Source organism: Sarcophilus harrisii, chromosome 2 (assembly GCF_902635505.1).
Source record: "Sarcophilus harrisii chromosome 2, mSarHar1.11, whole genome shotgun sequence".
In the NCBI taxonomy this organism is placed as follows: domain Eukaryota; kingdom Metazoa; phylum Chordata; class Mammalia; order Dasyuromorphia; family Dasyuridae; genus Sarcophilus; species Sarcophilus harrisii.
Window position 1 is genome coordinate 639,892,033 of NC_045427.1, and position 12,267 is coordinate 639,904,299.

Below are 12,267 nucleotides of genomic sequence, written 5' to 3' on the forward strand. Positions count from 1 at the left end.
CCCGAGGGCGCGTCCGGCCGGGGTCCGCGCAGCCCGCGCCAGGTGCGCCGCCCCGGCCGGCCGGGCACTTCGCGGTTTCGCGCGGCCCGGGAGGAGCGGGGCTTGGCCCGGCGGCCGCGTCTCGGCGGCGCTCGGCTTCTTTCCGAAGTTTAATTTTCCGGAATGGCTCCCAAACAAGGGCCGGGGGCGGGGCGGCTGCCGCCGGATCCTCGCCTTTTTTGGAAAGGCCCCGGGAACCGGAATTCCTCCCGGCTGGCTGCGGGGAGGCCGGCGAGCGCAGGCTGCCCGGCCCATCTTCCCCGCCTCCAGGTCGGGCGAGGGGGGGGCGCCGAGCCCACCCTCCCCCACGCTGCCCGCGGGCCGCCCCCCCCCTAGCCCTCCGAGCCCTCCCGGGCCCCGCAGCGGCCGGTGGAGCCGGGGACGCCCGGGAGAGCGAGCGGAGCCCGTATGCAAATGAGCCATGTGACTGCAAAGCCTCCTTGCCCGGCCCTGTTCCTCAGTCCATATATGGGCAGCGACGTCACGGGTATTCAAGGCCTGCCCATAAATACTTAGAGCCACACTTTCCGTCTAACTGAGCGAGCTGCAGTTGATTAATAGCTCGGCAAGGGGACCCACTGACTGTTACAACCACACCACACCGGCACCTCCCGGGCTCAGCGGCGGGGCCGCAGGCAGGCAGGCAGCCAGGGCGGGCAGGACAGCGGGGGCCGGCACCTATTTTTTTCACTTGGAGCAGACAGACAGACAGAAACTTGCTGGCCGGTTTTTATTGGGGCTTTTGCTTTTTTTTTTTTTTTTTTTTTTCCGGAGGGGGTGTTTGAAGAGTAGCAGGGGGGAGAGACCGACGGAGGATCCCCGGGGCTGCCCCATCACCAAAACGGCTTCTTTGGCAATCCAGGTAGCAAGGGAGTTGGGTCTCCAGGTTGTGAGTTGGAGCAAATGATGACCGCCAAGACCGTAGACAAAATCCCAGTAACTCTCAGTGGCTTTGTGCACCAGCTGTCCGACAACATCTACCCGGTGGAGGACCTCGCCGCCACTGCAGCCACTTCGGTGTCCATCTTTCCTAATGCCGATCTAGGAGGACCCTTTGACCAGATGAACGGGGTGACGGGAGGTAAGGACGGCGCCTTCATCCTTTCCGGCTCTGCCTCCGGGAGCGGCGCGCTTTGGGGCTAGTAGATGGAGGGGCTGGGCGTCTGTGTGGAAGTGGGAGGAAGTGGCTGTTCAGGGGGACAGTGGATTTGGGGAACACTGGGGAGAGGCAGGGGAGCCCGGCTGGGTGGAGGTGCGGCCCGGCAGCCCTGCCCCTCACCGCGGGAGTGGATTTAGGAGAGATGTGCTGTAGCACCGGAGGATAGGTTACGTTTATTTAGGGCTTGCCGTGTGCCAGGTACCGGGCTAAGCGGTTTCCGGCGTTAGAGTGTACCTACCTTGCGCGGGGAGTCGGGATGCAAGAGTCCCGGAGGCTTTTTCAGCCTCCCAGACCCTCCCTGCACTCAGTACCCTTAGCCACCACTCCCCTGGAGTCGAGGCGCAAAGTGATGGGAAATTTAGGGGCTGGGGGAGAAAGGGGGAGGAGAACCCCAGAGAGGATGAGAATCAAAGCTTTTCCAGCCTTGGGGAGAGAAGCAGGGTGCCGAGCGATCAGCCTAGCGGCCCGAAGGATCCTGCGCTCTCAGGGATCCTTTCCGCGGCTGGGCGCTGGGGCCGCCGAGTCCTGGCGAATTAGTGAGATTGCGGCTTTGGGGAGACAGACGTGGAGGTGTAAGAAGAAAAGGCGGAGGGAAAGGGGGGTAAGGAGGCTGCCTCTGGAGGCCGGCGCTGGGCTGGTTTCCCAGGCAATGAGAGGAAACCAGTGGCTCCTCCAGGCACCCGAATTTCTTTTCACCTCCGCAAGTGCCTGTAGGGCAAGGTCGGGGATGCTGGGGACTGGGGACTGGAGGAAGGGAAGAGGGAGAGGGGGAGAGACCTGTAGAATTTCTCTTCCTGCGGTACCCCTGCTCCCTCCCTGGTTCATCGCTGATCCTCAGTAGGAGAGGGAGGGATGAGGCAAAGGAGACAGGCTGGGAGCGATTGGGGCGTCCCCGGAGCGGGGAAGTATCTAAGGCTCTTCCCCTTTGCCCCAGCCCCTTCCAGCCGGCTCTGGCGGCTTCCTCTCTGATCAGCTGTTGGGCATATCGCTCTGAAGCGCCCACTTACGTGTCCCACAGGTGAAGGAGAAGCTCCAGAAAGTTTGTGGCTGACGAGGGCTGTTTCTGATTGCAGAGGGGGCTTAGGAAGTAGGGATACTGGACGGCCGGCTTCCCTTCCCTGGGGGGACCCCCTGGGGATGAGCCCGTTTCCCTGGAGCCCTCCTCTTCACTGTCCCCTTCTGCTTCCAGATGGCATGATCAACATTGACATGACTGGAGAGAAGAGGTCCCTGGATCTGCCCTATCCCAGCAGCTTCGCTCCGGTCTCCGCCCCTCGCAATCAGACCTTCACTTACATGGGCAAGTTCTCCATCGACCCTCAGTACCCTGGTGCTAGCTGCTACCCAGAGGGCATCATCAACATCGTGAGTGCGGGCATTCTGCAGGGGGTGACAGCCCCAGCCTCGACCACCACCTCGTCCAGCGCGTCCTCCGCCTCTCCCAACCCCCTGGCGGGGGCGCCTCTGGGTGTGTGCACCATGTCCCAGACCCAGTCTGACCTGGACCACCTCTACTCGCCTCCCCCTCCCCCTCCTTACACAGGCTGCACAGGAGACCTCTATCAGGACCCCTCGGCTTTCCTGCCTTCCGCCACCACTTCCACTGCCTCTTCTGCCCTGGCCTATCCGCCGCCCCCTTCCTATCCTTCTCCCAAGCCTGCCACAGACCCAGGCCTCTTCCCCATGATCCCAGACTACCCGGGCTTCTTCCCGCCTCAGTGCCAGCGGGACTTTCACGGGGCAGGAGGCCCAGACCGAAAGCCTTTCTCCTGCCCCCTGGATTCTCTGCGGGTCCCACCACCACTCACCCCACTCTCCACCATCCGTAACTTTACTCTGGGAGGCCCCAGTGCTGGGGCTGCCGGACCCGGGGGCAGCAGCGGCGGTGAGGGTGGTCCCCGGCTCTCCGGGAGCACCGCCGCCGCCGCCTACAACCCCCACCACTTGCCTCTTCGTCCCATACTTCGCCCGAGAAAGTACCCGAACCGGCCTAGCAAGACACCGGTTCACGAACGACCGTACCCGTGCCCGGCCGAGGGCTGTGACCGGCGCTTCTCCAGGAGCGATGAACTGACCAGACATATCCGAATCCACACCGGACACAAGCCCTTCCAGTGTCGGATCTGCATGCGGAACTTTAGCCGCAGTGACCACCTCACCACCCACATCCGAACCCACACTGGAGAGAAGCCCTTTGCTTGTGACTACTGTGGCAGAAAGTTTGCCCGCAGTGACGAACGCAAACGCCACACCAAGATCCATCTCCGGCAGAAGGAGAGAAAGAGCAGCGCCCCCCCTTCTTCTTCGGGGCCAGGAACCTCTTCCACCTCCTCCTGCCCAGGAGGGACCCAGTCTGGGGGGGTCTTGGGCAGTAGCAGTGGCAGCAGCCTTCTGGGTGGGGGTCCCCTGACCTCTTGTGGTTCTCGGACCCGGACACCCTGAGTAGAGACTCTTGACCTGACCAGCTCCTTGAGGGGCCATTGGGCCCTTTCCAACCTGAGCTGCACAAACACTACCATTGGTTCCTCACTTCTCCCTTCAAAACAATCTGGAAGGGTCTGGGGGGTGGGGATCCCATCGCTGCTCCCCTTTTAGCTGAGAAACAGGTCCTTCTTGAAACTGGGCTCATTTGGGTCTCTCCTTAGATGGGATGACTCTGACCAAAAGGTACAAGGGTGGATCTGAAGGGGTGGGAAGGAGGATCGGTGGCCTCCGGAAGCTGGGGTTTCCTATCCTCCTTTCACAAGGGTTGTTGAACTGGAGTTTGGACCCCCTGCCCCCCTCTCTGTTCTCCCCTTTGCTTTGATGCATCCGTGAGGGCATCTTGACTGTGGGCATCGGAGTTGATGTGGGACCCCATTGAAGTAGGTTGGGAGATGCTGATGCCTTAGAAAAGTGGGGTCACCCGAAAGACCCAAACTGATGTGCACTTTATCTAGCATGGTGGCTGCTTTGGGGGGGGCTGTATGGTGAGCCAAACACAGACTCAAAATCCAGTTCTGGGAGCCTTGAACAGTGATCAGAGCTCATCTGGTTTCAGCCCTTTGAGCAATATGTAGTATAAACTAACAGAGAACAGAAGTGCAATCTGATGAGATAGACTGACTTGGCAACTGATGCTTTTTCAGTAGTTAGTTGGAAATTGTAAATGGCTATTTTTCCAGTGTATATTCACTCAGATATTAGTGTATTTTTTTTATGTGCACTGTTCTCCAAGATCTCAACTTTTGGGAAAGAAAAAGGAAAACGTTTATGATCTATTGGACCAAGAATCAGAGGATAGTTTATTTAAAAGGGGGGGGGGGGATGTACATATATTCTCTGAATTAGGATGCATGCGATTGTGTTGACGTGTCCTCGGTGCCTTGTGTGATGTAGACAATGTTGCAGTGTCTGCATGTAAATGGGTTGCCTTATTAATTACTGAAAAATCACTCCCTGGTTTTAGTATATGCCTGTACATTTCTGCCTATTAATATTTGGATTTTTTTTTTTTTTAGAAACTATATTTTTGTACGCTGTTTTGTGACTTTAAAGTGTTACTTTTGGAGTAAAATGTCAAATACAGATGTAAATAACATTCAAAGAGCTGACTCCTTCGGTTATAAGCTTCCCTATAGCTGTGGAGTGATAAATTGTTCATCACCATAATACACAACCACTAACTGGAATTTGGATAATGGATGGTTTGTGATCCTAGTGTAAATAAATACTTTTCAACAATAGCTTTGCTGCACAAATCTTTTCAGACAGGAAGGTGAAGAGGGAGGTGGAGGTGGTGTAGGGGTCGGGAGGGTTGCTGTAGTCAATATTATCCCCCATTAGCCTCTGGCATCTTGAGGCTATTCGTGTGCTTAAGACAGAAAAGCATTTTTTTTTTTTTTTTTTTTTTTTTTTTTGGTGAAGGCCCGAAACAGTTTTCTCTTCTGGGGTAAATGGACTAGCTATTTCCTCAAAATAGTGAAATTGCTGAGCCCAGCCTAAGACCCCAAAGTTTTCCTTTCCAGGACGTAATTGCCCTCTCACCCCAAAGTAATCTCCATTCATAATCAAGTGTTAGGGCTGTGGGTATTTCCCCTATGCATTAGTGTCAAAATGGGGAGGCGGGCGTTTTGACTCATTGTTCCGTGCTCTAAAACAGTTTATAGCTTCCCCCCCCTGCCTGAGTGGGCCCCGGAAAATAAATACTTACAAACAAGTGCCCACTCCATTGGAGACACTTTCAAAACCATGATCCCTTAGAGGCTGGAGCTCAGAGATGCGCCTTTGTGGAAAGTGTTGTGGCCAGGGCAGGCTGGAAACAACTTTCAGTTTCCAGGATTAGTCTTTTTACAACCACAGAAAACTTTTTTGAAAAATGCTTATCTGCTATTTAGATCAGCGTGCTCAGACACTGCCAGTGACAGCATCAGTGGGCTGCCACAGGAATTACCCCAGCACTCATTTCTCTGTCTTTCAGTCATCAATTAATTACGCCCTCCCCCCTCCCCGTTCGAGGGCTCTGTCCTCCTGCGGGAGGCATCCCTTGGCCATCACCAGCTACTCGTGCTTCCCAGGGAGCACAGGAGTCGGAGCTGGGAAGGGACGAGGCCGCTCCTCTGAACGCAGGAGCGCTGGAAGGGGCCACACTTCGGTCTGATCCCTTTTCAGATGTGGAAAACGGGGGCTATGGGGGAACGAAGCCCCGGCTCAAGGTCATAGAGGTTAATGGGGCTCTGGGAGGAGTAGCTGAGTACTTAGTACCCCGAGGATATTACAGGTGTGCACTTTCAAGAAAACCACCACCATCCCAACAAAACCCCAGGATTGGAACCCATTAGGGGTGTTATTCATATTGCTAAAGGACTCTTTGCCATTCAAAAGGATTCACCGCTGGGTTTCTTTAAATTGGGGACTTCCTCGTGAATTTTAAATACAACTCCATTTCCAAAAAATAGCAGTTTACAGTGTGTTTTCACAAACAGGTAATTTGGTCCGGGGCTCTACCATTACTACTCAAAGTCCGATACAATTGTCAGCCAAAGAATTCAAATTCTTATTTCTGGTTCATCTTAGCTGTATTCCTAAAGGGACGGACTGGAGTCTACAGCTTCTACAAACCATTTTTTAGCAATATAATCCTTTGGTTTCCTTATCTGGCCTTCCTCCTAGGGAGGTCTCCTCAAGGATGAACAGCATCATTCTCTTGGTGGCTCCTAGGGTGGCCAGCATATGGGATACTTTCCCAATAGGAAAAGGCAACCCTGGCCTGCTGCCTTTGCCTCGTCTACTGGTCTCTCATTTCTTCTGTTTTGGGGGTAATTTGATCATGTCAAATATTCTTTTAAAATTAAAAACATAAATTTAAAAATTCTGTTCCCAAAATAATAGTATACGCTTTCTATGACAACTAAATTAGAACTATAAAATGAGTCTCGTATGATTTTACAATGTAATTAGGGCACGCAATTTCAACCTAGGTCGGCAACTCTAATCAAAATAAAATTTAAAAAAATGTTCAAATAGGTAATTAAAAAAAAACCCCACCACAAAATAAAAGTGACTTCAACTTCCACATCAAGGTAATATCTGAGTTTGAATTCATGTCCAATGTAACCCTCTCCCCCTCCCCCCCCCCCACATCTGTAGACTTCTTAAAGGCACTTTTCCAAATTTTCTAATTACACTGTATCTAGCTATTAACTTAATCACATTTGGTTTTCATGGGAGCAAATAAGCCTTACTAGGATTTTGGATTCTATTTAGCTTTCGAAGACCATTAAAGATGACTTTTTCTTTTTCTGCTAACTTGTAAATGTTTTATCGAATATGATTGCTGATGTTGCTTCCAGACAATAAGCCCCTTAGAACGTTTACACCGCTCCGGAGATGGTTCAGTGCACATGAAGAACCCACCCATTAAAAAAAACATAAAAGCTTTGAAGAGTTGAAACCAGTATGCTCCTTTATTTCAGCATCCCAACAGCTGGGGAAAAGGGAAGAAATTAAACTGGCATGTAAATATTCACACTGGCATGCCAGCTGATGGCCATTTTAAGGGAGATGGGGGGAGGGAGTGGGAAAGCTGGTCAGCAGGAAGCACTATGCTGCGGGAGATGCAAAGAGCCAGCCTGGTCTCAGGAGGAGTACGGCGCAAAATGAGAGAAGGAAAGAAACTTAAGTCATTTTCTTTCTTCAATGATACACAGATTTCTTGTTAAATAGAAAGAAAAAAAAGAAGTCTCATCTGTTGAGGCAAATAATTGTGCTTTTAAATTGCAGTCTAAGCTGGTTTTCATCTGATATCTTAAAGCTAGAGTTTGAAGGATTTGTCTGATGGGTTTTATGGAAGCTGATGTTATTTGGGCAGGGAAATGGTTTTCCCACATGAAGTTATGTTCTATGCTAAGGGTTCTTAACCTGGTATCCCTGAACTTTAAAAAAAATTTTGTCAACTGATCACGTTTTTTTTTTTTTTTTTTTTTTGGTCATAACATTATCTATCTTATGCATTCAAAAACATTATTGTGTGGAGTCCAAGACAGGAAAAGAAAAGGTTAAGAACCCTTGGTCTAAGCATTCTTTAATAAGCAATTAAAATGTACAAGTCAAACATTTTACATCTCTATTTGCCAAAAGATATGGTGAGTATTTATTCTAACACTTAAATCCAGAAACTCCAAACAGTCCCATTAGAAGCAGTAGAATCTAGGATGGACTCAGCAGTTTGTGTTTGATACCAGATGCTTCAGTGTATTGTAAATAATCAATCACTCTATCCTAATTGTCACCTACTCTTGAAATGGTTGGAATCTCCAAGCTCTCATTCCTAGATCATTAAAGTGGAGTAGCATCAGCTTCCACTGTGTGATCACAGTGGAACATTGGAGGCTAAAATGTTCTAAATTAAATAAAATATTGCTTCTTTTCTGGGCAGTAGAACTAGCACAACATGTCACAGAACCAAGAGGAATGGATCAGCAAGTACTGACATGGCTGAAGCAGTTTTAAGGAAAATGAATGTCAAAGAGATCAAACAGGTGGACTCAAGGAAGTTACAACTGTTAATATCAAAGTTCAAGGAATCCACTCTACAGAGAACATTCATGCTACTTGAATATACTGCACTTTCATGAACAAATAGCAACTCAGGCACATTTTAATCCATGCAAAGCATGCTTATTAAAGACAGTTCTTGCAAAAGATTAAGTATACATATGCTCTTTCACTCAAGAGGAAGAACTTTTGAAACATTTATATTGAATACTTCTCACCCGTAAGAGGAAATTATTGCATTTTTGTATTAAACAGAAAAAAGTTTTAACGATTCATTTCTGTGTGCTCATTGTCCCTTATGTTTTAATGAACAAGAAACACCCTGTCTTCTGAGGGGTAGGTGTTGTCCACGATACCACATTTAAGCTTCTGTCTGGTTGTTAAAACGGTCCATGTGGTTGGAGGGAGCACGAATTAGCAGCATCTGGAGTCAGTTCAGTGCCTCAAGGTGTCAGCCCAATCCTTTGGCCCTCAAGTCTTCAGTGAAGGAAGGATTCTCTTCCTCAGTGGCCTGCTCAGTCCCAGGAAGCTCTAGAAAGGTACATTTGGTTGTCATTGCTGCTGACCACACCTGAAGCACTCACTGCTCTAGAGGACCAAGGGCAAGCCGTGTCCATCTCATAGAACAATCATCCACCAAAAACCCAAAACAAGCAATACTCATCCTTTTCTGGCCAATGGCAATTTTAGGGAAAACACTCAAGCCTTTCCAAAAGCTGCTGCTTGTCAAAAAACCTTATTATTCATTTACTGAATGGAATTCTGAAGAATAAGGCAGAACCCAGCCGTCACAACAGTCCCACAGCAGAAGTTGTTAGCGAAAGTCACTTTTAAACAATCAGTTGAATTACCGTAAAACGTGACATAAATTACGAGTAACACTTTGTCTAAGTTAATGGCTTCTGTTCTACAATGTATTTCCAAAAGGAGGTATGCCATCATCATACCATAATACATTCATCACTGTGCCCAAAAAATACCAAATGAACACGTTTTTGTTATGTTAATGCTTCTGTTAAGTAAATTGAGTTGCATATATAGCAGTTATTGTACTTAATAGTTGAGCTTTCTGAGCTAAGTAAAGAGCTGCCCCGAATGGTCGAAAGGTGTCCTAAATCACACACTAGGGTATCAGACTACAATAAAAAAGATCTGAACACAACGTGAGCTCCCCCGCCACAGTTAGTCCTCATGGGAAAGAAGACGTGGGGATGTGTCCGAGTCCCAGAGCAGTAGCATGCCGCCAAGTTCAGCAGGCATTAAAAGGTAAGAAATAAGGGGATCCCTTTGGAATCGGGACCCCGCACTTGGGCCTGGGTGAGCCGGTATGCATAGGGAGGTATAGGCACAGAGTTTCCCTGCAGGATGAACACCAGCTTTCACCCACTACAAAATATTTCCCCTATTAGCAAGGCTGGAACTCGCACATCCCCACGTGGGCAAGTCAATCAAGACTGCTTACACGACAGCCGGGCAGGTTTGTAAGGAGTTTATTTCTACAACTCGTTTTTATTAAAAGTTTTATGAAAAAGTAAACTCTATAAATAGTATAAAGAGAGAAACAACAGGGCTCCAGACGCCCCGAGCTACGTCTCCGACATCGGAATAACAAAGAAGCTGCTCAGTAGCCCAGTTTAAAAAAAATCCCCCGAGCCCAGAGGCCCCGGCGCGGCCCGGCGCTCCCCGCCCGGGGCCCTCTCCCGGAGCCCGGCCCCGGCCCCCACCCCCCCCCGGCTCCGGCGTGGGGGGGAGGGGGAGGCCGAGAACTACATTCAGTCGCCCGGGAGCCTAAGAGACGCGGCGGGGCCAGGGGGACGGACGCGCGCCGCCCACCCCTCGGCACCCCGCGGCCGAGAGCGGGCTGCTCCCCGTCCCGTTGAACGAAAAGGAAAAAAAGGAGGCTGCTTCCGCAACGGATTTACTGGCACCTAGGTTATCGGACCCCGCGGCCCGCGGAGGAGGGACAGCGGGGCACATGGCTTGCGAGGGGCGGGCGCGCGGACGCTGCGCCGGGGCGGGCGGCTCACGGCGTGACCCGGGGGCCCGGGTAGGGCTCGCCTTCGCACCAGAAGTCGGCGGCCTGGGGCGTTTCCAGGAGCCACACTTCCCGGGGCACGGGCGGAGGCGCGGCCGGGCCGGGAGCGGGTGCGGGCCCGGGCCCGGGAGCGCCGGCGCAGGCAGGCGCGGCGGGCTCCAGCAGCCGGTAGTAGTGGCAGTCGCGGCCGTCGTCGGGGTCGTAGGGCGGAGCGAGGATGTCGAGGAAGGCGGCGGGCCCGTCCACGGCGTCGATCTGGTGCAGGTTGTCGCGCTGCGGGCTGAGCAGGCAGGGCGCGCTGGCCTCGGTGTACTCGGCGCGGGAGCGCAACAGCGCCCGCCGCACGACGGCGCGCTGGCCGGGGCGCAGCGGCGGCTCGAAGCGCGGCGGGGCAGACGGCGGGGGCGGCGGCCCCTCCCCCGGCGCGCTGGGCTCTCCCGGCGCCCCGGGGGGCAGCGGGTCCAGGCAGCTGATGCGCAGCGTGCCGTAGAGCACCTTGAGCACGCCGTGCATGCCGGGGTGGTCGTGCAGCGGGATGGACGTACCGCTCTTGAGTAGAAACACGCCCAGGCTGAAGTCGGGCGTCTCGCAGATGTGCATGTAGGTGACTGGAGGCAGGTGGGGCGGCCGGGCCGGCGGCGAGGGCAGCGCGGTGCGCCGCGGGCTGATGTTCAGGTCTTCGGCGCGGAGCTGGCTCAGCAGCTGTTGCAGCTGCTGCAGGTTCTCGGGGAAGCCGGCCTCGGGCGCGCCGCCCCCGCCTCCGCCGCGGCAGAAGGTTAGCCGCGCCTGGCGGGCGATGCGCTGGATGAGCGTGGCCATGTTGTCCCGCGGCATGCCGCCGCCCGGGCCCGCCGGCCGCCACCTCCGCCGCCGCCGCCGCGCCGCAACGGCCTCAACGGCTCCCACGCTCACGCCGTCGCGCACGCGCACGCGCAGGCGCACGAAGGCCCCCCCCCCAGCCGTGGGGGAGGGGCGCGCGGCCACCGGGCGGACTAGCGGGCCGCGCGGGCCGAGCTTCTCACCTCGAGCCCGTTACTCCATTCATGTCGCTCCGGGCCAGCAGACTCGGGCCGACTGCGGCGCCTGCTGGGACTTGTAGTCCGCCGCTCCCGTCCCTCCCCGAGCGGACCCAGGGAGCAGAGGCCCCGTGTTCCCTCTCGTCGCCCCGCTCCGGGGAGGAGGGGGGGAAGAGAGAGACACTACAACTCCCGGTTCGCCCCGCGCGGCGCCGATCGACGCGCGCTTCCGGCGGGCGGCCGGAGGAATCGGCGCGGAGGTGGCCGGGAAAAGGAAAAGGCCCGAGGGTGGATGACCTCCTGAGCCGGGCGACTGCGGAAGGTCGACCCTGGCTGGGCCCGGAGGGCGTGTAGGGAGCGCCCTGACCTGGGAGGTGGGGAGGGGCTGAGGGCCCGGGCACCGGCCCAGCTCAGCCCCAGCCTTCCCGCCTCCCGAGCGTCTGGCTGCTGGCATTTCACGTTTGATTTTAACAACTTGAATAATTGTTTTTAACGATTTTGCGTTCCAAGTTCTCGCCTCCTGCCCCTCCCCCACCCGTCGAGGAGGCGGGTCTCTCAGCATTTGTTAAGCGGCTGCTGGGTGCCCGGTGCCCGGTGCCGTGGGGCAGGCCCTGCCCTCGGGGAGCGCGCGCTCTAGTTGGGCCGCCTCCCAGGGTACCAAGCGCCGGCCGTGGGCCCCGTCCAGCTCCATTCCGCTCCTGGTTCGGAGCTCTCCTCGGGGAAAGAGCGCACCCCGGCATCCCGCCTCGCCACAACCGGGAGGCGGCCCGGAATAAACTAAGGAAGCCTTTACAACGAGCTTCCCGTGTGCCTGGCACAGCGCTAGCGTTGGCAAAGGCCCTGGGGATCGGGGGGTGAGCCCCGCGGTCCGCAGCGACCACGCATCTGCTCAGAGGCCCTGCGCTGGCGCCCGGACCCCTGTGAGATCCTGGATCAATAACTCTCCTTTCCCCGGGAAGTCAGAGTTGGAAGTTCTCTCTCCG

The 12,267-nt window shown here is 54.3% G+C and overlaps 2 protein-coding genes across 2 annotated transcripts; one reads left to right on the forward strand and one right to left on the reverse strand.

The window, feature by feature from the left end:
- The first annotated feature begins 212 nt into the window (after nucleotides 1-212).
- EGR2 (early growth response 2) lies at nucleotides 213-4,938 on the forward strand. Its single transcript, XM_031956897.1, has 2 exons — nucleotides 213-1,120; nucleotides 2,388-4,938. Exons 1-2 carry the CDS (start codon nucleotides 943-945, stop codon nucleotides 3,638-3,640), a joined length of 1,431 nt encoding a protein of 476 aa, XP_031812757.1. The 5' UTR covers nucleotides 213-942; the 3' UTR covers nucleotides 3,641-4,938.
- Nucleotides 4,939-7,115: 2,177 nt separating this feature from the next.
- On the reverse strand, nucleotides 7,116-11,809 carry ADO (2-aminoethanethiol dioxygenase). The gene has a single exon (XM_031956898.1). The coding sequence runs from the start codon at nucleotides 11,100-11,102 to the stop codon at nucleotides 10,257-10,259; it is 846 nt and encodes a 281-aa protein (XP_031812758.1). The 5' UTR covers nucleotides 11,103-11,809; the 3' UTR covers nucleotides 7,116-10,256.
- Nucleotides 11,810-12,267: the final 458 nt, after the last annotated feature.

Excerpts from the sequence above, each read along its gene's own strand:
- ADO (XM_031956898.1), bottom strand. The coding sequence starts at position 11,102 with ATGCCGCGGGACAACATGGCCACGCTCATCCAGCGCATCGCCCGCCAG.
- EGR2 (XM_031956897.1), top strand. The coding sequence starts at position 943 with ATGATGACCGCCAAGACCGTAGACAAAATCCCAGTAACTCTCAGTGGC. Across the intron at positions 1,121-2,387 it reads GATGAACGGGGTGACGGGAG|ATGGCATGATCAACATTGAC; the intron begins GTAAGGACGGCG and ends TTCTGCTTCCAG.